This window comes from Sceloporus occidentalis, unplaced genomic scaffold (genome assembly GCF_023333645.1).
Source record: "Sceloporus occidentalis isolate IW3139 unplaced genomic scaffold, rSceOcc1.0.p SCAF_38, whole genome shotgun sequence".
Lineage (NCBI taxonomy): Eukaryota > Metazoa > Chordata > Lepidosauria > Squamata > Phrynosomatidae > Sceloporus > Sceloporus occidentalis.
This window is the reverse complement of record NW_028317018.1, coordinates 1,741,500-1,766,581: the sequence shown is the minus strand read 5'-3', so window position 1 is coordinate 1,766,581 and position 25,082 is coordinate 1,741,500. Positions and strand designations below refer to the sequence as shown.

Genomic DNA, 25,082 nt, shown 5'->3' with positions numbered 1-25,082 from the left:
TTTTGGGGCTGGATGTGAACATGTAGTATACCATGGCAATATGGCTCTCATATCAACATGGAACATACTGTACACATTTTGACAGCTTTCTTAAAATATTACAAATAACTCACATTTATCAGGTATGGGTAGACAATTGTGTTGGCTAATATAGTCATGCAATAAGTATGCAAAATATATGAAAAGAAAGTTATTTCACTGAAAACGTTTGAAGAAAACATGCATTAAATGTTTCCTGAACCTACAATCATGGATTGATAAATGAATGGTGCCCAAAGCAATGTCTGTGTATGCACATGTATTGGTTTGGTCCTATACTGGCACTAATGCAGTTTCATGTTGTGTTTTGTGTGTTTTCATGATGGCACACCTGATACACAATGTTATTTTTTATTTATTTGTTCATATCCTGCACTACAACAGTCTATTATGCATGAATTATAATGAGAAGATTGTTCTTGAAGATGGATGAAGAGTCAGCGGTAATCACAAAGGGTCAGAGAGGCAGGACTCCAGGGAGAATATTACAGTGTGCCCATCCCAGTAACCTCAGATGTCAGCCTAAAAGAAGGCATAGGTGAGGAAGAAAAAGTAGATAAACAGATTATGCTTTAAATTTTTTCAGCACAAGTTAAGCTATTCATAAATTCCTGCTTTGAAATAAAGAATGAATCACATTGCATGATATAATGGTACAAAAGCAAAAAAAAAACATAGAATAAAACTTATTTTCCCCATTATTTCCCAGTATACAGCTGTGCTCAAACGTTTGCATACCCTTGGAGAATTGGTAATATATGTACTATTTTTAAAGAAAACGTGTGAGCAGGCAAAACGCATTTCTGTTATTTCTTATGGGATTCATATGTAACGGTAGGTTATAACAGAATGGCACAATCATAAAACAAAACATGCCAACAAAGAAAAAAATGACCTCTGTTCAAAAGTCTGCATTTCCTTATTTCTTAATACTGTGTATTGCCTCCTTTAGTATCAATGACTGCATGCTGTCTTTTGTAATAGTTGTCTATGTGGCCCCAAATTCTTGCAGGTGGTATAGCTGCCCATTCATCATGGCAAAATGCCTCCAGGTCATGCAAAGTGTTTGGTCATCTTATATGAACCGGGCGTTTGAGATCTCCCCAAAGCGGCTCAATAATATTAAGGTCAGGAAACAGTGATGGCCACTCCAGAAACTTTACCTTTTTCTGCTGTAACAACTGGAGGGTCAACTCGGCCTTGTGCTTGGAGTTACTGCCGTACTGGAAAGTCCAAGAGCATCCCATGCACAGCTTTTATGAGGAAGACTGCAAATTGTCTCCCCGTATTAAGAGCTCACACACCCCCCATAAAATCAGTGAGCCACTACCATGCTTCACAGTGGGGATAGTATTTTTGCTATAGGCCTTGTTGACCCCTCTCTAAACATGGCGCTTATGGCTGTGACCATAAAGCTCTATTTTAATCTCATCACTCCAAATTACAGTGTGCCATAAACTGTGAGGTGTGTCAAGGTGTTGACCAGGCTTTTTTGTGGCATTGGAGCAGTAAAAGCTTCTTTCTGGCAACTGGGCCATGCAGCTCATTTTTGTTCAAAAATATCGTCGTATTGTACTCCTTGAAACAACCACAACATCTTTTTCCAGAGCAGCCTGTGTTTCTCCTGATTCTTTGCATCCCGAACAATTCTTCTGGCAGTTGTGGCTGAAATCTTTCTTGGTCTACCTGACCTTGGCTTGGTATGAAGAGGTCCCTGAATTTTCCAGTTCTTCATAAGTGATTTAACAGTACTAACTGGCATTTTCAAGGCTTTGGTTATCTTTTTATATCCTTTTCCATCTTTATAAAGTTCCATTACATTGTTACACAGGTCTTTTGACAGGTCTATTCTGTTCCCCATGGCTCAGTATCTAGCCTGCTCAGTGCATTCATGTGAGAGCTAACAAACTTATTGACTATTTATATACAGACACGTATTGCAATTTAAACAGCCACAGGTGTGGGAAATGAGCATTTAATTGCCATTTTAACCCATGTGTGTCACCTTGTGTGTCTGTAACAAGGCCAAACATTCAAGGGTATGTAAACTTTTGATCAGGGCCTTTGGATGTTATTATTGTGATTTAAAAAGTAGCCAAACAACTATGAGATAATAAATGGCTCCATATGATCACTAGCCTTAAATAAAATGATCAAATCAAAATCAATGCCAACATTTAATAATTTCTGCCAGAGTACGCAAACTTTTGGGTACCACTGTATGATGAATGAAATAAGCAAAGAAACAAAAACTAATATTTACTGAAATGCCCCAAGACCCCTAAGTAAATTTATCAAATAGATGTTTCCAACATATACATAGTGGGCACATATAGGAAGGTTTTATTTCCAATGCATTCTCAAATATTACATCCTTTTTCACATCACTACAAAATGTGCATGCTTCTGCCAGTTACAGCTTAAATTACCCTTATCATTATGGTTTACAGGAGTTGCAGTTCGTGAAAGCTTTTTCAACCCATTTTATATATACAGGGCTGCCGTCTGAGGTGCTTAAATCACGTGTCACAGCATAGTGTGCGCTGAGACAGGCGCAGTGGGTTCACCCAGAGGCTCCTGTAATAAAACGCACCAAGGAGCTTGACTCTGAACCTTGAATATTGCGAGTATTAACTATCCTGAACACATGTGGGAAATATGCCTTTCGCTGTGTGATACTGCCTCCTGTGAGCAGCTCATGATACTTGGCTACAAATCCCTTCCCCTAATATTCCAGCTGTGGTAAAAAAATTACCAGAAAAATTTATTTTTAATAGATGTAATATACACTTCATATGTATTTGCTTCAGGGTTGTGTCTTGTGTATTACCAATGTAAAACGCAGACTGGTGCTTTTTTTTTATTATACTTTATAAGGGGTTCACACAGGGGCTGTTTACTATGTTGTTAATGCACTGGCTGTACCCTGTTCTTGCTGTGACAAATGCGTTATTGACTGTACTTATGGCCATCGCTGTCTTTTAATAAAAGGAGAATGAGAAAAAAAACATTGCTCTTTAGGAAGGATAGACCCTCTTTGGCCATTAAATCCCTGTATCCTTATTTCTTCCCCTGATATCCATCTTTTCTAGGAGCTCAGAAAGTTTGCCAAATAAAAGTGTATTGCAGTGTGTTCCAATAATGCAAGTCACGTAGCTGTGTGTAGAAATGGCGGGAAATGGGTTTAGAAATGAAACTGTGTAAATGCACAATAATTTTTTTAAAAAATATTGCTATCTATATAATAGAATTGGTGGGGGAGCAAGGGAATATCCTTTCCTGGGTTGGATGTCTAAGACCAGCCCTGTTTGTACCCAGTGTTTGGTCATAATGTGCTTTTTATCAGAGGGTTGATTTGAAAGTATATGTCTTTGCATAAGCCCCAATCTGAACAATGTGGTTCACCTGGCGTTGATGAGGTACTGTGCAAGGCTAATGTTAGCTGGGCTCCCAGTAATGGTGATCTGGCGCTCTGCTGACCCTTCCATGGCACTGGCAATTTTGATTTGTGCTCCAGACATCTGTCGAATTTCATTGATTTTTGTCCCTTGGCGTCCGATGATACAGCCTATTAGCTGGAAAAGGAGAGCAGCTGAAACATGCTTTCATTTGGGTACACATAAGAAATGCACAAGCACCATGTACAGCAGTGGAAAGTAGCATCTAGACAGGGACAACAGTCTACCTGTTCCAGCCACAGAGATGTTCTAAAAACTGTGATGCAAGCCTTGAGGAAAATAATAATAATTAAAAAAAATAATAGTGCTCTCACATACAAATGGGACATATGCCCTCAGAAACATGTATTGAGCAAGTGGTATATGAATCAGAATCCTCCATTGATCTTTACAAAACGGAGACAACATGACAATACAAATACTCAACTATAGAATACAACTTTGCCTGTGTCATGAGAAGAGATGCTTTCTCGCATAGGCAGAAGTGCACAGAAGCAACATAAAATTGTATCTAAATTCTCAATATGTTCTTTGCTCGTAGATAGAGTTGATTTCCTCAGGAGACAATACCTGATGTATTCTAGCCACCGTAACAAGATTTCTGCAGTCCTACATATATCTAGTCTGAGCTGAATGTGACCGTGACCACAGCAACCACAGTCAATTCTAGACTTAAAAGGGAAGTCCTATGGACAAGATTCTACTTAAGCTTAAAATACAGTGCTGTATAGGTTACCATTCAACTGATTTATATCTCATTGTATTCTAATAATAAAATATTCTTTAACTTAAGCAGACCTGGAGGTTTCCATTGTTGTCGGTCATGTTATATGTTGGGTGATTTTTCCTGCTCAAACAACATACTTAGCTGATTATTTATGACAATGCTGATGATGTCTGCTCCTCCATAGACTACTTCATAGACTTTCATTAGCTAGAACATATATTAACGGCCAATATCCAGCTAACTTAAAACTAGAACTGTTTAAAAAAACAAAAGCACAATATTCTTGAAAACGTATTTTTAAATTGGTTATACACATCCCAATTTATTGTTCATTGTCACAGACACATTACACTATTCAATCAATCGATAAATTTATAAATTTTTATTATTATTCTACTTGAAGTTTGTGTAAGGTAACAGCACCCACTCAGAGAGTATTGTATTTGCATTGTAAATTGTATTACACAACTTGCCGTACTTCACCATTTTTATTACTATCTTTTTTGTCTCTATCTATTTCACCTGTAATATAAATGAGTCTACCACCAAATGTTATTAATGACAAAAGCCCTTAAGAGCCTGCAAAACTAAGCGAAAAAGATGGAACCGCCATATCTTTGTATCTTGAAAACAGTTCTTCACTTTAACTAAATAAAAATACAGTAAGGGACCATATAACTGTGATTTGTGGTGGCAACATTTTATAAACTGCTTGTATCAATACTGTATGCTGGCATCATCTATATAGGCCTGTATCAATAAGAAGTAAGAAAAAATATGGAATTTCCCCTCTAATGTCAAAGAGAGATCATTTTTTTGCCAAATGTTATACTGCCATTAATGGGATTAACCTATAGAAATACAGGAGCAAGAAAAAAGTGAACCCAGCATTTATGTATACATTTGTTTTAACATATGATATGATTTTAAGTTACAATAATGAACAAATACAAATTGTTTGGACTTATAACACACAAGTTATTGTATTGTCCTTGTACATATTGAATACATAATTTAAACATTGACAGTGTGGGTTGGAAAAAATATGTCAACCCCTAGGCTAAATACTTTAACAAAAGCTATTTGGAGTCAGGAGTTACCAAACCTGGAGTCTTATCAATTGGGGGAGTTTTAGAGCTACTTTGTCATTAAAAAACACACAGTTTGAACTTTGCTGTTCTCAAGAAGCATCTGCAGATTTGAACCATGCCTCACAAAAATAAATCTCTGAAGAACTTGGATCAAGAATGAATGATTTGCATAAAGCTGGTAAAGGTTACAAATTAATCTCAAAGAGTTTACATAGTCAACAGTCCACAGTTTGGCTAATAGTTTTTTAAGTGGAGCTGATTTAGTACTGTGGCAACTCTCCCTACAAGTGAGCGCCCAGCCAAGATGACTTCAAGGGCACACCCAGAATGTTCAATGGGGTAATAAAAGAACCCTAGAGTAACAGCTAAAGGCTTGAAGGAATCATAGGAACTGGTTAGCATCATGCCATTATCGTGGGGACAATGAATTTTCAAGTTTATCAAGGAATCATATAGAATAATGTCAGGGTAGCTGTCTGTCAGCTTAAGCTCAGTAGAAGCTGAGTGATGCAGCAAGACAAAGACCCTAAGCATCGAAGTAAATATTCTACAAAATAGCTTATAAAAAATAAAATCCACCTTTAGGAGTAGCCTAGTCAGAGCGGAGACCTTAACACATTAGAGATGCTATGGAATTTCCTTAAGAGAGCCGTTCACACCGCACATCCTAAGAATATGGCTGAGCTTAAGCAGTTCTGTAAGTAACAATGGTCTAAAATTCCTCCTGAACGTTGTGCAGGTCAGATCTGCAGCCACCGAAAGTGCTTGTTTGAGGTTATTACTGAGAAAGGGTGAAAAGGTTTTAGCTTCTTTTCACCAGCACTGCGAATGTTTAATGGGTGTGTTCAATTCAAACAATTTCATTGCTTGTGTGTTTTTTAGCTTAAGCACATTGTGTCTACACTTGTGACTTAGATGAAGATCAGATCACATTTTATGAACATGTAATTCAGAAACTAGGTTATTCAAAAAGGTTCATTTACCTTTTCTTGCCACTGTATATACATTTTCAACGATATGGACGATATTCTATAATATATACTTTACTATATCCTATTACTAATATGTGCATCAGCCACAAACATACATTTAAGTGTATGTATGAGGGAAAAAGATACTCACATCATTGGGTATGGTGAGTTCATGAGTACTTGCCTGGGGACTGGCATCCATACCTAATATTTGAAGCAAACATGTTAGAGTGACATGGAGGTTCACAAATGTATCTCACTTTAGATCTCTGCTGTCTATTAGTTGAACATATTAGTCATAGCTGTCTCTCATTTACTAACTTTTCCTCTTTGTCTCTTACCTGATATCAGTGTTTACCATCTGTGTCTACATGAGACTGGGTCTTACATCTGTCTCTTACCTGTGTTTAGAGATATCACGCATCATTCATGTGAGAAAGGACCTCTCTTACTAGAGTCTGGATTTCACAACTGTTTATCACCAGCGATCTAAGTTATTATGCAAAAAACAAATATGTCCTATCTCTCGCATGAATCTAGATCTCAAAGTCATCTGCTACATGTGCCTGATCTTCTCTTTTTTTTCAGACAGTTGATGGCTCCAAGATTTGGGAAAAAAGTCATGTAATCTCAATTCAAGAGGCAAAAGTCTCTAAATCACACTTGAACTTAGAATAAATACAATTTTACTAAACATGCATCATGATAACCCAGAAAATCCATTAAATCAGCATACTGCATGTTTCACTGTTCCATTACTGATATCAAGTCAATTGGGTCTAGCGTAGTCTACAAATCCGCAGACTTGCAAAGCAGTGAGCAAACATGCAAATGCTACAAAATAAATAGTCAAAATTAGGGGCTTCGGCAACATAATTTATTAAGTATTCTGTAAAATAAGTCATAAAACTTGTCCATCATGATAACATATTTAGCATGACAGACAGCATAATTGTCATTAATGAAAACGTATCGGGGGACAGGATAGATAGAGGGAGCAAGTTCTTATCATAAACACCTAGAACAACATAGAATACTTATAATTATATAACCTTTGAACTATACACCATTTTATATTCATTATATATTAGTATGCATATGACCTAAAGTAATCCATAGACAACAACAAAAAATAAGAATCAACTCCAAGCTCTCAAGTGATTATTTTTATATACCTAATATTCTATCTGTAAGGGAGAAAGCTCTGATTATATGTTACATCATTAGTGCCTAGCCACCCCAAAAAAGTGCTGGTTTGTTGCCCTTCACATTTATAAGAAATGTGAAGGAACAGCTCTTATCTTCTTGTGACCAGATCATCTTTACCACTGCATACAGTGACTGGGACAGTAAACTTCAGTTCAGAATTTTAATGTATACCAGATTTTTCTCACAGATAAACATTAAAAGTTTGATGATTAAACATTAAGGGGTTATATGCAGGGGTGAGCTATGGAGGGGGGCAATTGCTTTTCAAGCTATTTGAATAAGAGAAAATTCACCAAACCAAACTCAACATCGCATTTTAAGTAAATGCTTCCTTAATTTAGACCAGACTTATAAGTGGATGGTCCTCAATCATTCAAATCTTTATAATTTATGATAGTCTCCCTGGACAAATCAATGTTTTCCAAACATAAAGTTAGAGAAATTGTATTTTAGTACCATTATACACATAGAAAATGTGTATAATAAACAAATAACCTGTACACAAATCTAATGAATGCACAGAGCCCATGCACAACAAATATCTAATCACAGCACAGAAATGCAATCACGTGTAACATCAGGATGTAAACTACATGCACATTTCAAAACTATTAATAAACATATATATATATATATATATATATATACATATATATATATATATATATATATATATATATATATATATATATATAAAAAGAAGATTAACTGTACTACCTATATGCTTTGCAAACCATAAGTATGTGTCTGAAATGACCATCAGAGTGCCAGCCAGTGACTAGCCAACTATCATATCAGGGTGAAAACACAGAAAATACAACCAGGGACTTCAGTACTAGATTGTCTCGAACAAGGTCTATTGTGATGTTTGAAAGACACTGGGAAAAATTGTGTATCACTGTTCAAATCATATAAATATAGAGTTATAGTAAATAAAAACCATGTGCACTATGCAATTTAAACTATTAAATTATATATGATGCAACACATGCTTTGCTGAACACATCAAAAGTATACCAACATCATACCAAATATCAACAAATTATATTAACTTAACTTATACAACACAGCAAAAGTAATCGCTAAAAAGTTAATTCAAACTCTACTGAACTAATACAGATATGTAAAATTGTTACTTAAACATCAAGACACAATCAAGTTATTCTCTATATATACATGTGTCATCATGTGTATATATACATCCATCAATTAACTGAACTCATGTAGATCCCTTAACTAATCACTGTGTTAATACACACATATAATCAACTAACTCAACTGTTAAAACCACACATCCATTGATTCATTGGGGTGTATTCACTGAAGGGAGAGTTTACAGACAGTTTGCTTTCTATACTCTCACTCATTATTTATTCTGAAGGGCCAGCGCTAGTAGATTTCTCCAGCAAGAACGGCTGAGCTGGCATTATATATTGAAACATCTACGCCAATTGCTAAACCCATACCAACATCTACGCAATTTGCATAGCCCATTGGTAAATCTACCTCTATATGCTCTATATATAGAAACGGAAACGGTTCTAACTGCATGCTTTATTTGGACATTGTCCTCTCATGTAACTAAACCTGAGATCAACATTTTACCTGCTGACTGGCCCATCAAGTTTTGAGCTTCTTCAGAGGAATGTAAGGGCAGCTTTTCTCCTAAGGAGCAAAGAAGAAATAGATTTAACCCTCTTGCCCTTGAGGAGATCAGCATTTTCTTCCATCTTCTAAAAAAGCTCAGAAATTGATGCAAAATGTTTTCTGTCCGATAGAATAATTTAGGACTTCTCTAACTAAAGAAAGAAAAACTGAAGTCTACACATTTTGAATACACAATATGACATTAGGTGCAGTTCTTACAATGTAGTTAGTGACTTTAGTGACTAAAGTTAGAGGTGATTACAAAAATATATTACATAGTAAACATGAATGAAAGAAAAATGAAAACGCCTGAGACATGAGAAGAGAAGAAAAGAGTAGGAAGACTCTAGAACGGGAAAGTTGGGTACGTACCAGGGAAAGCAGGGGTGGTCTGTCCAAGGGGAGTAAAGGGGGTTTGCTGCATGGCCAACTGGTGGAGCTTGGTCAACTGCTGAGGGGTAGGAGGGACATTAGAACTAAGAAGGTTATTGTTAGAGAATACAAGAAGTCACAGGCACAAGAAAACAGAGTCAAATAATAAAATAAAGCAAATAATTGGGGGGGGCCATGAAACATGCAGCCACTTCCAAGATGAGAGAATATGACCCTGTTAAGAGAGCGAACATATCCTTAATCTTCTTATATCATGACCATAATGTGACATGAGTAATCTGACACAATTCTAATCAATAGACCAATGGCTGCACCTTACACACAGCTAACAAATCAACTGTATTATTACTTACATTGATATATAATCAGTCATGAACCCCATTAACTATCACTAGGTCAGTGGCACCCAAATTAAATAAATGGACCTGTAATAAAAAAAAACTATGTAGGGTGCCATTAGGTTCACATTTAGACACAAGGGCTCCTGGGTAGGTTAAGACTTAGCCGCTGTTCACACAGAACCCCGGCTTAGATTGTAGAGAGAGAGGGGGACATTGAAACAAACATAGGGTGTAACCATTCAGACTGTAGTTTTAATAATGTGTGGTATCAGTATTATTAAAGTGTACCATGGGGAACAACATGTTTGGAATGAAGTAAGAATGATTATCTGATCTTCCAGATACAGGATTAGCAACCTGGAATGGTAAGGCTTGACACCAAATAGATAGATACTGACCACTTTTGAAGAGCCTCTACCTCAACTCTATTTCACCAGAAAAAAATAGACCAAAAAAAACCCACCAAAAGCAAAGAATACCAGACATGCTTAATTTCACAATTTAAATTTAAATGTGCGCTTTTACAAGCTACACATCTAACACTAGATGACCTGTAGTAAATGAACAATTATAATTAATATTTAATGCATCATTGTAAAGTAATAAAATATTGTTCATTCACACGTTGTTACATGTTGCTAATGTGAACTAGACCTGTGCAAATGGATAAAAAATGATTCCGAAAAATGTTCGTCTATTTATTTTTGGACAAGAGACTTCATTTTCTTCTCTTTTCAGTTTGGATGAAATTTGGAGGGCTTTTGCCATTTGCCATTGTCTGTCACTCACTCTTTCTCACACTCATCCACTCTTATGCTCCCTCTCAATGTCTACCTTCTTTGTCCAGTTCCTCCTGGTACCAGTTCCGTTACCCAGGCCTCCTGGAGTATTTCCATTAATTTTTGGTGCCTCTGTGCACACCCACGCCCCTGTTTGGAGGAACGGGAGAGAGGCTGTACCCATGGAGTGCTGTGGCTCCACTTTTTTGTGGAAATACTCCAGAATATTGCAGACAGATTTGCGGAGAAAGAGAAGCATTATTCTGGCCTCTTGGAGTACTTCTGCAAAAGGGAGGAGCTACAGTGAACAACCTGGGGACGGCCTCTCCTCTGTTCCTCCAGTCGAGTGAGAGGGTATGCATGGAGGCCTGGGTAATGGAGCTGATACCTTGAGAAGCAGATGAAGAAAGAAGACAGAAGAAATATGACATAAAACTAAGAAGAGGCAAGAGAAGAAGCAGAGCTGGGGGTGCAGAAGAAGGTAGAGAGACAGTGAGTAAGTCAGTGTATTTTAATGCTGTTTTGTATGGGTTTTTTTGTATGCCCTCTTTTTCATTATTCTTTGAGAGTGATCCTGCGGGCTGTTTTTTGCATGCCCCCCCCGGTCACGTTGAGAGCTGACAGGCGGTGGTTCCTCTTGTGTCAAACCCACGCCTCCAGAAAGATTAAAGTGTGTGTTTATTTGCTTCTAGAAATACAGTGAAGGAATATTTGATCCCCTGCTGATTTTGTATGTTTGCCCACTGACAAAGATATGATCAGTCTATAATTTTAATGGTAGTTTATTCACAGCAGCCGGAGAGCTACCTAATGCAATTAGAGGGACAGTTTAATGTTTTCTGACAATTCTTGTCACTGATTGACTTATTGAAGCAGCCAATAAGTGGCAGGAATGAGCTCTCACTGAAATCAATAGGAGTGCTTTCTGCATATGCACATGGGGATCCCATTAGACCCCACCCTATACTGGAAGTGATTGGCGGTAAGTATATCACATGTAAAAAGCTGTCCACAGACAATGGGGCAAATGCATATTCTGCAGACAAACAATGTAAAATTAAAGGTACCTCTTAGTGTTCCTCGTTCATAAGCTATGTCACTAGGTATGTATCATCATAGGTGGTTATTCATAATTACATCAGAAATAATGCTGGGCTTTATCTCTTGCCTCTGCAAACCTAACCTGTAACCCTGCTGAACAGGTAGCTCCTATGATGCCCCTATGATGATCAACTAGCTGTAGGCTACATCATGGCAGCTGGAGGGCTATGTGTTGGTTAACCAAGATCTATACAGCTAATAGTAACAGTACTACTTTGACATTTTATAATTGTTTAAGTAATTTAAATACTTACTTGTAAGTCTACTAGCACAACAGCTGTTCTGCATTATCACAATAATAAGGTTTCCCTATGTGATACAATAGTCCAAAAGGCTTGTGATATCTTTTAGTAGACCAAGCTATATCAAGATGTAATGGGGCCTCTTGGGTCTTGAAAGTGACTCTACTTACACTATGAAAGCTGGGCCACTAAAACTTATTCTAAACTTATTTGGACATTTTGTTCTGGGAATAATATGGCAATTTCCTTATGTGACTCCTAAAACTCCTAAAGTTCAATATTGTTATTATTATAGTATTTTGCATAGCTTCATCTACTATTTTGACGTGGATATATAATTTTGTGACTGTGATGTGATTTAATATGATGTGTTTGTTGCAAAAAGACTGCTATATAACGGGTAATTATTCTCTATAAAGGAGTAACACATGTCTCATGGCGGCCCACAATGTAACAGATATAGAGCTCCCATCTCAGACATATTAATATTATGATCTAATATTAATTATCAATCGCAACAGCATGCTGGGGAAGAAAGAGTCAGGAAGAAGGTAGCTGAAGATAAAGAGAGATGAGAACTCACATCAGGGTGAGGAATGGCATATTGTCCTTGAATTGAGTAGGCCTGAAACAGATAGGGAGATAAAATAATATCAGTATGGTAGAGTACATTTTGGGAAAAGGAAATGTGGACATATGCTACAGGAATCTGAAAACAACTATAAGATATATTATGTGATAATAATATCTAAAGATTTGTTTTTGATAAGTGATTTTGTTCTCTACAGCTGTATCCCTGTCCAATTAGACATTTTGCTCAGATATATTATACATATAAAACATATCATTCATACATGATGACAGTAAGCATTAAAGTGAAATTATATCCAAGAAATATTGTATTTATATTATATTAAAATAAAAAGGTGGAATGCTTTTTGTGTTAATACTCTACGTACCGACATATCCAGGCTGCAGGTCTAGAGGGCGGCAGTACCCCTGCTACAGAAGGGGAGAGAGCAGATCAAGCTATACAATGCTCTCAAGCGGTACAATTTGCCAGATATAAGGGGATCTTCTAAACCAGCCTATTTATGCTTTGCACAGCCTTCATAACCTGCAAATGCCAGCACATCGTGTCTTAAAGGCATGCACTGGCCTTTAATGCATTCAGGAGGCCGACTGCAGAGGGGGCGGCTGGGGGTGCTGCCCTGGGCCAGGGTTAGGGCAGTCTCCAAAGTACACCACTGACTACCTATTTTTGTAATGACAACTATTACAATGGTCTGTAAAAATAAACAAACACTATATGCCCAAAAGTATGTGGACATCTGACCATCACACCTGTATGAGCTTGTTGGACATCCCATTCTAAAACAATGAATATTAATATGGTGTTGGCTCTTTGCAGCTACTTTCTTCTGAGAAGGCTTTCCACAAGATTTTTGAGTATGTCTGAGGGAATTTGTGCACTTTCAACTAAAAGAACATTTTTGTTGTTGGATAAGAATGTCTGGCTCCCAATCCACATTACAATTCATCCCAACGGTGTTGAATGGGGTTAAGATCAGGGTTCTGTGCGGGCCACTCCAGTTCCTCTTCAACAAACTCGTCATATCATGTCTTTATGGACCCTGCTTTGTGCACAGGGGAACAGTCATGTTGGAACAGGAAAGGGCCTTCCCAAACTGATGCTATGAAGATTGAAGCATACAGTTGTCTAAAATATCTTTGTATTTTGTAGCATTAATATTACCCTTCACTGGAATTAAGGGGCACAAACCCTAAAATCTAGCCCCAGACCATTATCTCTCCTCCACCAAACTTTACAGTAGGCACTATCCATTCCAGTAGAGTGTTTTCTTGGCATCTGCCAAACCTAGTTTAGTCAATCAGAATTCCAGATAATTAATCCTGATTCATAATTTCAGAGAACATGTTTCCACTGATCTTTGGCTTGTGCACAGCTGCTCGCCATGGAAACCTATTTCATGAAGCTCCCAGTGCTTGTGCTGATGTTGTTTCTAGAAGCAGTTTGGAATCCTGTAGTTAGTGATCCACTCGCCAGCTGTGCTGTGGGAGTATGCGTGGTCTACTGCTTTGTGCCTGGGCTATTGGTACTCCTTAGATGCCTTCACCTCACAATAATAGCAGTCAACAGTGGAAGCTCTAGCCAGGCAGAAATTTCACAAACGGACTTGTGGCATCCTATGACAGTGCCATGTTTCAAGCCGCTGAGCGCTTCAGTACAACCCATTCTACTGCCAATGATTGTCTATGGATATGACATGCATACGTGCTTAATTTTATATACCTGTTAGCAATGGTTGTGGCTTTAAGCCTAAACTCAATAATTAGAAGGGCGTTCACATACTTTTGGTCATATAGTATATATGTGGCTTTACAGGATTATTTAATTAATGACTGTACTAGCAGTGCATGGAAACCTGCAGGGTGCAGCTCTGTATGAGCCATAGTTAAATCTGTGAGCATACAGACTTCATATTACTGGAACTCTGCTTCAAGCTCACAATTTAGGGGAAAATCCATAAAAATACTGGTGACGATTAATCTTCACTTCTTTCTTGGATATAATTCCTCTTTATTTAGATCTGTTGAAAGACTGCATACAAATTTCGCTTAGGATTTTGTTATCTATATTCTGTACCTGGCAGATGTCAACTTCTGAAGTAATAGGAAAAACAAGTGTGACGTTTGATTTTAAATCCTTTTCTACGGCCCAAAACACTGATTAATTATTTTATATTATAAACCTTTTCAAAGATGATTGATCTAATAAGTGGCTACCTTCTAATCATTCTTCCAATTCCTTCTAATTCACCTACACGCTCCCATTCATGCAAAGGATGAGTGAACATTAGCTCTGAGCAGCCTGCCAGCTATATATAACTTTAGCACCATGTGATGAAGTTCACATCAACACCAGAGCAATTTGCTAATGATTATTTTGTAGGAAAATTTATAGGGGAGGGTCTCCCATTACAGGACCTCCGTGGATAAATTACATAAGAACCCATTAAATAGGAGTGCTGTGATATAGTTGCCACCTTTTTCTACATCTCCTGCACATTAGAAATGGAGCAGTTTTGCCTAATGCACTCAGAATGTAAGGGTTGTGAATTAGGAACCTGTCATCATTAAAAGAAACAAATGCAGTACTAAATATCAAGCAATCAACATAGTGGTTGCATATTTTTTTGTGTTTTTGTACCTTTTATGTCATGATCTTTTTGGACCAAATCTGCTATTTTTTTTTGTTTGATTGATATAGTTGTCTGTGTAGTGAGCTGGCAGGTTTTCAATGCTTATGTTAGATGAGTAATTTGAAGGATGAAAAAAACATGCAAGAAAATCTTTGCAAACTAACAGGCAGAGGCTGGTGCTGCAGCAATAGGCTGAGGTTGGCAGTGGAGGCACCCAGCTGGTCCGCTCTTACCTGGCCACCTGCAAAAATGACAGGGGCGGAGGCGGGTTTTGGACGGTAAGGGATGGTGGCACCTTTTGGTGGGGACTAGGAAAAGGGATAGGAGAGGGAGACATAATATTAATGCAATTCCCCAGTAACAGATAGACCCACCATTGACAAGTAAAAATAAACCAGGTATAGAGTGCAATAAATATATAATTCTACCTACTGCACAGTATCAACTAAAGAAATGTTTATGGTTTTGATAATACTTGCACATTCTCTTGCTTTCGTCATTTGAGCAAGCAACACTCTGCCAGGGACACAAGAGACAAATGCCCACTGTACGGTTATAATTTAAAGAACTTATCCCTGAGGCAACAGCAAGCTTTTAATATTATTTTTACCTGCAATTACGCACGCAACCAGAAGAGGGAGAAAATGCAGCTAGCATTTCTACATTCTGAACCATTTTGTTCTGCGTACTCGATGACTCTCTATGGCATACTGTGTACAGTAAGCTTATTAAGATGCCTGTGTGCAAGCTGCACAGCCATTCCATTGTGCATAGTGTGCCAGGTTAGGCTGAATCTAGCCGGTCAGCCTGTGGATGCAGGCTACTAATTTCTAATTAAAGTACTGCTTAAGATGTTTGAGAGGAAAGCTCTCTAAGCTTAATAAAACCAAACTGTCAAAATGGTGTTGAAGTTCTAACTACATAGAAACACAGGATTTGACACAAAAACAAAATTTGAAGACAGAAAAGAACCATTTGGGTCATCTCGCCTGCCAATGTTTCTTGGTGTAAGACTTGGTTTCATCAGTGCTCAATGTTGTCTTAGATTCAGGATAGCTTTATGTCTATCCTCTACATGTTTAAGTTACCTCACTGTCTTAGCCTCTAGCACGTCTGATGGGAGGCTGACAGCAGATTAAAACGAAATCAGCCCATCTAGTCTGAGTAAACACTCAAACCTTAATCAGCCCTTGGTCTTCTTATAAACTCAGAATTTGTATAAATCCCCTCACTGTATAAGCCTCTACTACTACTTCTGCTGAGACGTTGCTCTACTAATCTACCACCCTCTAAGTAAAGTAAAACTTCCTTACATTAGATCTAAACCTCTCATCCTAACTACAGCTGCCAAATCATAAATAAAACATACATCGCACATGTGGCTGCTTTGTTTCAGGGGTAACACAATGAAATCAATGTGATGGTTAGCTTATACTTTACGCTGTGAGCACCGGGACCCGTAACGTGCACCATGCATTATGACTCCATATGTTATAGTTTAAGAATGTGTACTTTTTACTGGGTAGGGATATTCAACTTTAGAAACTCTTCTTGAGTAAATGAGCATTATCAGAAATATAGCCCTAGGACATGGAGTAGCGCAGAATCTTCATAACAAAGTTTAATCTATTTAAACTTGGGAATTGGTTCCTTAATCCAGAATGTTAATGTTAACTGTGCTGATTATTTTTGTTTGAGAAGCTGTTATCCCCAGTGTATAAAATATCAGCTCTGACATCTCACACAGATGCTAAAAGAATCCAGGTGGTGCAAGATCACTTTAATCAGTATGATGTATGCTGTCTGCATTGATGTGATCAGGGCCGGCCCGACAATGGAGCCGAGTGGGGCAACTGCTCCAGGCGGCACTTTTGAAGCCCTTTTTTTTTTTTAAAGCAGAAGAGAGAAAGGGGGGCGCCGAGTGGTTTTCGCTTACCAAGTTGTCAGTACCCGCTCGACGCCCCTCTCTCTTTCTCTTCTGCGGCAAGTCTCCCTGTTCGGTCTCGGTGCCGGTTTATAATGCTGAGCGCCGGAAGATGACGTCATTTCCGGCGCTCAGCATTACAAGCCGCCACCGAGACCGAACAGGGAGACTCGCTGCAGGACTGCTGAAAGGTAAGTACAAGGGGGGGGTAGGGAGAGTTAGGGTAGATAATAGGGAGGGGGGAGGGAGAGTAAGGGTAGACAATGGGGGGGCGGCAGGGACGGAGGGAGAGGAAGGGTAGATAATGGTGGGGGCGGCATTTTAAACTCCGCCCCAGGCGGCATTTTGCCTTGGGCCGGCCCTGGATGTCTATTTTTCGTTGAACTGGGTGTGTATACTTTACCCCTGTGATGACACACTGTACCTCCAGCATCACCACACAGATTTGCTTCACACACTGGATGATAGCATCGGGGGTGCCTGATATGGTCACTGCCCTCTCTGTTGAATTGGGCAGCATATCTCCAGCCACCTGCACCTGGGCACCTGTAGACTAACACCGGGAGAAACATAGCGCATTAATGTTTTTATGTGAAATGTTATTTTAATTTACAAATGTATAATCTGGCAGCAGGTAATACGAGTTCACATCATTGTATCTATTTGTTTGTCTTTTGTAAAATATTAAAAGTAATGTGCCCTTTGATCTTATCATTTGAGGATAGCTTTATATGCTCATCTTATAAAAACATAAGTTATGAAATGCAATTCACTTTGTTGGAAATCAAAAAGAAAAAACAAATTGAGGTCCCCAAACAGATTTCAATCCATATTGTACTGGGAACAGTGCAAAACAGGGTAAACAAATAATAGAACAATAAGAAAAAATTTAAATATATATTTTACTACACTACAAGTAAAAAAAAACCCTTTAGCCAAATGCTTGAGGTTGTATTTAAAAAATAAATACAGGGTAAATACAGGGTAATATGTATCTAAGGATGAACGTGGCCTTCTAGAACATAAACAAAAAAACATATTTGAGGTATTACTGTAATTAAGGAATGTTGGCGAACATAAATTGGGTCATTGTTGAGCAGTGGCACCTACTATGTGTAATAAATCCTAATAAATGCAAAAATTTATTTTAGTATAGTTTTTTAAAAAATATGAGCACTAATAATTATTGTTGTTTTTTTTTAAAGAAAACATGATTCACGCTTTAACAAACATATGTTCAAATTACTTGAACTCCTGTCTTTCAGGTATGATATCCCCCAATCCCCAGTTCTGAAGGGGTAAAATTATGCAGGGCCATTTTAGCCATTCTAGCTGGAGAAACGTGATGGAGAGCTAAAACCACACCTCTTCTGCACACTCTCCTACCAAGTCCCATTTAGTGAATAGATCCCTCTATCTCATCTTGCTTCACTAGCTGGATGTGATTGATTATTCAACTCTGTGGAGCCCCCAGGTTGCAGGATGGAAAACAGACAATTGTTCCAACAGGTAGAATTTGGCAGTCAATGTACCTTAGAAGATCCTCATATTGTGAAGAAGAGGAGCCAGCTGCTGGGAGAGGTAGTGAAGTTCTTTGTGAGTGCCTGTTGGTTGTGTGTTGGTTATGCGCTCTGTCTGTGAGTGGTGCTGTGTTCGTGTGGCTGCTGTTAATGTCTATGAATGCAGTGACTTGTGTAAATACCTGACTTTGAATTGTTTGAATGCTGCAAGTCCCTGTCAAGCTGAAAATGTTTTTACTTGTCCACCATTTTACTAAACATAACTGTGCAGTGGATTCATTTTTAAGTACTAAGTACATTTATAAACGTGCAATACCCATTAGGTGTCTGTGGATTCAAACTGGCCCTCTGCCCAATTGAATTTAACATGCCAGACATAAACAGACACTTTGATCATATCCATCCTAGCCATATAATCCCAGTTTTTCTGTGATGTAAGCTCGGTATTAATATCTTGAACTCACCTCTCTAATTTCTTTGATTTTGGAGCCTCCTTTCCCAATCAAGGAGCCACATTGGCTTGCAGGTACAACCAACCTCAAGGTGACCGGTGGCTTGCTGGTTGCGGTGCTATTACTCATGGAGTTTATAATGTCCTGAGGAAAGGGTGCAGCCAGATCTTTTGTCAGGATTTTCAAGTAATGTTATTTAGTTCATAAAGTGAAAGGTAAACTGACAATTCTATATGGCCTCCCGCTGGATAGAGTTTTCCCGTAAATACATATAAAACAATGTGTCACATATATATGAGGAGTATTTATGAGCTGAACTGTGCTAGTCATATTGTAAGTATTCAATTCACACTATATGGACAAAAAATATTGGGACACACTTCTTGATTATTGAATGCAGGTGTTTCAATCAGACCCATTGCCACAGGTGTATATTATAAGGAATTTAGCCATGTAGCCTTAATTTACAAACATTTGTGAGAAAAATGGGTCGTTCTAAAGAGCTCAGTGAATTCAAGTGTGATACTGTAATAGGAAGCCACCTTTGCAAGAAGTCAGTTTGTGAAATTTCATCCCTGCTAGATATTCCACCTGTAAATGGTATTATTGGAAAGTGAAAGTGTTTAGGAACAGCAGCAACTCAGCCACGAAGCAGAAGACCACATAAAGTCACACATCAGGGTCATGAAGTGCTGAGGCGCATGGTGCGTAAAAGTCGCCAACACTCTGCTGATTCCATAGCTGAAAGTTTTAAACTTCCATTGGCATTAATATCAAGACGAAAGCCGTGCAGCAGGAGCTTCATTAAATGGGTTTCCAAGTACAATGCCAAACGTCAGATCAAGTGGTACAAAGCACGCCACCACTGGAATCTGGAGCAGTGGAAACGTGTTCTGTGGAGTGATGAATTACAGTTCTCAGGCAGTCTGATGGGCGAGTCTTGGTTTGGCGGATACCAGGAGAATGTTACCTGACAGACTGCATTGTGCAACTGTAAGATTTGGTGGAGGAGGCTGTTTTTCAGGGGTTGGGCTAGGCCTCTTACTTCCAGTGAAGGGAAATCTTAATGCTTCAGCATACCAAGATATTTTTGACAATGCTATGCTTTCAATTTTGTGGGAAGAGTTTGTGGAAGACACTTTTCTATTCCAGCATGTCTGTGCCCCAGTGCACAAAGCAAGGGCCATAAAGACATGGTTGGATGAGTTTGGTGTGGAAGAAGTTGACTGGCCTGCACAGAGACCTGACCTCAACCCCGTCAAACACCTTCGGGATTAATTGGAATGGAGATTGCGAGCCAACATCGGTGTCTGACCTCACAAATGCTCTACTGGATAAACGGGCAAACATTTTCGTGGAAAGTTCAAAATCTCGTGGAAAGCCTTATCAGGAAAGTGAAAGCTCTTATAGCTGCAAAGGGGGGGCAACTACATATTAATGTCTCTGTTGGTGTAATGGCCAGGTGTCCCAATACTTGTGTCCATATAGAGTGTGCATATACAATATATATAAATATATATATATATCTCATGATATAAGGCAGTAATGGATAAGGTGAAAATGTGTGCCTTATAGGCTAAAATACAACATAAGGATGCCCTCTGAAGGGCATAACCTATATCTGTAGAAATGATATCAACCCCTCACCTCTTCAAACTTATATGCAATCATGGCAAAAGCTTTGAATATCGCATCTGTAGGCCCAGTGATGGTTACAATTCTCTCTGGACAGTTTCCTTCTGAAATATTAATTCGAGCTCCACTCTATAAAGGCAATACATCATTATAGAAACAAATGCTCTTGAATAACTATATCGGTATAATGTTGCACTGTTCAGCACGATTCTAAACTTGTTTTTCACATTTTTTAAAAACATTCATAGTAGATAAATTTTTGAAGCATTGTTAACTGCCAATGCAGACAAAATGGCTTTCAAAGACTACCAAAATGATTAATAAATAATACATTTTTATCTCAGTTAAATAACATTTATTTTCTGACTTTTACAAGACAAAGAATACTAAAAAAGTACATATATAAACTCCACTAATAACGTATGTGATGGCAATCTCAGTTGCTATTATCAACACCAAGTCTCCACTACTACAAATGAAATATAAAAAATAAAATTATATAATAAAGACTGGTTGTTATATAATAATGCCCAAAGTCTGGGTGTTATATCGTAAAAACAATATAGGCAGATTGGTGAAACCCATAATGGTAATACCATAAAAAAATATAGTTACTTAAATGACTTGAGCGTGAATATATAACTACCTTACAGATGTCAGTTACACACTTGACGCTGTTAAAACTGGGCATATCTCCCAGGGGATTAGTATGTGTAGCAAACAGGGATTGAAAGTACCAAATCTTGGACCTTGGCTTTGTTTTAGACACATTTGTCATTTCAGGTGTTTACTTCTGTTTGCTCAACGTCCATATGAGAAAGAGTCACAGAAGGGTGAGAGCCCCATCGAGGGGACTACATCAACCAATTCCCATTGAGGAGTTTTTTGCATTTCATACATTTTATAAATTGCCACTTTAATTAGGAAATTCAATTTTAACTGAGAATTATGTTAAATATTTTTTATTTTTTATATACTACAGTATTTTTTGTTCCATGTGCCTTTATCTGTTACATGTACTCATTGTGGAAGCCTTACTGATATTGTTTGATCTATGAGATTTGAGAGGGTCTTTGGCTTTTTTAATTCTTCTTACACACACATACAGTAACGCACAGTAACACACAGTAACACACACACTAACTTACACACTTATATATACACAATAACATGCATACACACACAAAATACTTTACTTTTTTCCCCCTCACAGTTGCTTTGTCTGAGCTCCGGTAAATGGCGTCATACCAGTGCTCAGACTCAGTGTGCTGGGACTCAGGGAGCATGGCACACTGGCCTATTGGTATACTCGGGTGGGGACTGGAAGAGCAGGTGTTGGGGGTCCCCACTGGAGAGGGTCTCCCCACAATGAGGTGGCTACATGACCTCTGTTTCACCAGTGAATGCAAGTTGATCACGTGAAAAAGAATTAAATGGTATTGAGAAAAAAGGTAATGAACATATTCATTTCCATATATACTGTTTTCTTCTACTCACCTCTTCACGCATTTTTTTCACTGTTTCTCCTTTCTGAAACAATAAAATATTGAGACTACTTTCTACTTTTTGTGTAAAATACCAATGAAAATAATTTATATCTATATCACCAAAGCAAACATCATTTGTGGAGCCAGGTTGGTTGCATAGGACAAAAGATTGCTGCCAAGGTCAGAATGGTACCAAAACAGGCACACCAGCACATAGGGTGAGTAATAAGTATACCTGGAACTTCCCAGGGTAGGCTAATTGCCTCATCTGGAAGAATTTCTATCTGAAGTAGGAAGAAAAGTGGGCATATCCAAAAGTCTCTCCCCTGTCCAGAGAAAAAGACAACTGACTCAAAAGACCAGAGGAAGCAGGACTTCACTCATAGACTCTGGTACAGGCATTCTGTATTTAAAAAATAGTTCCAGGGTCGTGCCTTACTCGATATTTGCTCAATGTACCTGTGGCCATTTCAGGCCTAACTTCTGCTGACAAACGAATACTAAGAGACACTATTTTGAAGTTTGGATCATACCAACATTATGGTTATGGTTTATATTGATTAATGCAATTAAGCCATTTGACACAAATACTGCAATAATTTAATTTGCTTTCATTTTTTTACTTTTTGTCTACATCTTATTTTTTGTCTACATTATTTTTATTGATTTTCTACTATCAGCAATGCTGATATCCATAGCATGTTCTTTAGATTTGAATGAATCTATTTTATATATATATTTACATTAAGTTTTACTCCATAAATCCATGAACTAAGTGCAGTTCTTACCTTTCCAATGATGCTGCCTACTTCCTGCAAACAAAAACACATGATATCAACATCAAAATTATGTAAATATACTTATATATCCTTTTTAGTTAATCTGTGTGTCAGAGTAACCAGACAGTAGGTTTATGGGGACTGTGTTTGGCTCAGACTACATTTGGAATGGATTAGCATGTAGCAAATTCTCTTACTCTCTTCAAAGTCTGATTATGATGGTTTTCAAATAGTGAACACACTAACCCAAAACTAATAATTTATGTTTAGGGCTGTGAAAGTGTTATAATGGCACATCATGCTGTGCCAACTCATGCCTACTTGCCAATGAAACTTGTCTGGATTGACCTTTTATAATGTAAAGTTACGTTTCTGAGAATGTTTCACCTCTACTCAACTAATTTACAACTCCTTATTTTAGTGAATATACATAGATTCTTTTAACCTGAATAATCTCCATAAAGGTGTAACATAATCTACAAGAGATTACTGCACATAACAGTCAATAATTCGGTGGCATACAGGTATTTATTGCATCCTATTACATTTCTGTTTCTTATTTAACAAAATAGATATTAAAATGGCTCTCACAGTTTGAGATCTTGTAATTCCCTAGAGAAACTTGCCAATCTTCACCATCCAAGATAAGCAATATAACTGCGATCTTTTGATTATATATCCACCTGGTCTCATCCACCAAAAATATTTTTATAGGAGCGTATTCCAACCAACATCAGAAACTAGACACATATTAGTCTACATATTTGGCCTTAGTAACGCACCTTTCCATGCATGAGGAGACGGATTGTCAGGGTGACATTTAGGCCTCCTTCTGACACTTTGGATTCCATGTTCTAGATGCCCAAGATACAGGACAGTCAGTTGAAAGGTCACCTAGGACATAAATAGATGTATTATTATCAATTCCTCTAATTTCTCAATAATTATTAACTACGTAAGTAGAAGATTTATATTTAAATACTGGGGGGAAATAAACGCTTGCACTATTGTGCTTTCTCCTCACATAGCTTTATTGTTATTATTTGTGGCCCACCTTATTTTTGTTGAGCCAACCCCATGCTGCCTTTTGCATACGACATCGAATGATCTAATAAGCAATGTCTAATTAGACAACCTATTGGTGAAGCTGGTTTGTTTATGCCAGGCATTTATTTAGATATAAAAATTTAGATACTTTTTCTCAATTAAAATATTGTGCACAAGATGGGAACATTTACCTAAGAGTACCCACTGATAACTAAATACTAATAAAAATGCAAGTATACGTCATAATGTAAAAACTACTTCTGTATTGCTCCAATCTTGATGAACCAGACTTATTTGGCTCTTGCCAACACGAGTCTTCACAGCTTTATTCTTCCAGAATAAAACATTACTGTTAATGGCTAGCTGGGTTCCTGTGCCACCTTGGCTCACGTATAGGATTTGTCCCAGTATGCTGTAAATGTTTACCGAAAGTACACCAGGAAATATGGAGTTCCTCTAGTGTAATTGTGCAGATTTGACCTGCAAGTCGCTGACAGGGTGAAAATTAACCAATACCCCTTGGACTGTTATTTAACCAAAGTGTCCATAATACTCACTTAGACTTTGGACAGCCAGAGGTTTTCTAACGAAGGTGTAGTTAAGCAACAACTGCTTCGCTTTCCCTTGTGGAATTAAATAAAACAATCTCATGCGAGTCTCAGAACATAAATTATTAGATCAGTGCCAACAGCAGACCGGGTAGTGAGTGGTCAATATCTCACAGGTATATAGACATCTGGATTAAGTACTTGTTTGTGAGCAGCTCCAAATATCACACTGCAGGGGGCATTAGAAGACATTTACTGCATGGGCTCCCTCTGTGGGCTTGAGTTGTAAAAGGATGATCGGCCATGGGCTGAAATTTTTGATGACTAGCATTTTGGAAGGCAACATATGTGATGCATTTTTTGAAATTGCACATGATCTGAAACAGAGACAACACTTCTTCATGGGCAAGAAAAAGAAAATAGAAAAAGAAAAATACTTAACTAATCCAATCAAGAAAAGGGATGCCA

At 37.9% G+C, this 25,082-nt stretch overlaps 1 protein-coding gene across 9 annotated transcripts; it reads right to left on the bottom strand.

Moving 5' to 3' along the window:
* Nucleotides 1-524: 524 nt before the first annotated feature.
* LOC149290605 (poly(rC)-binding protein 3-like) lies at nt 525-23,873 on the bottom strand. 9 transcript variants are annotated; one of them, XM_089488370.1, is made up of 14 exons: nt 23,802-23,870; nt 23,029-23,052; nt 22,251-22,283; nt 20,766-20,882; nt 19,131-19,262; nt 17,571-17,699; nt 15,456-15,530; nt 12,582-12,623; nt 10,820-10,851; nt 9,515-9,618; nt 9,101-9,160; nt 6,438-6,490; nt 3,445-3,614; nt 525-561 (listed from the first exon to the last, which is right to left on the bottom strand). In XM_089488370.1, exons 1-14 carry the CDS (start codon nt 23,868-23,870, stop codon nt 525-527), a joined length of 1,077 nt encoding a protein of 358 aa, XP_089344496.1. The 9 variants fall into 9 exon arrangements, with proteins under 9 accessions (XP_089344496.1, XP_089344501.1, XP_089344494.1 ...); XM_089488375.1 differs by lacking the exon at nt 10,820-10,851 and having other exon boundaries at nt 9,515-9,593; nt 15,387-15,530; nt 23,802-23,873; XM_089488368.1 differs by lacking the exon at nt 10,820-10,851 and having other exon boundaries at nt 9,515-9,593; nt 15,387-15,530; nt 17,550-17,699.
* Nucleotides 23,874-25,082: the final 1,209 nt, after the last annotated feature.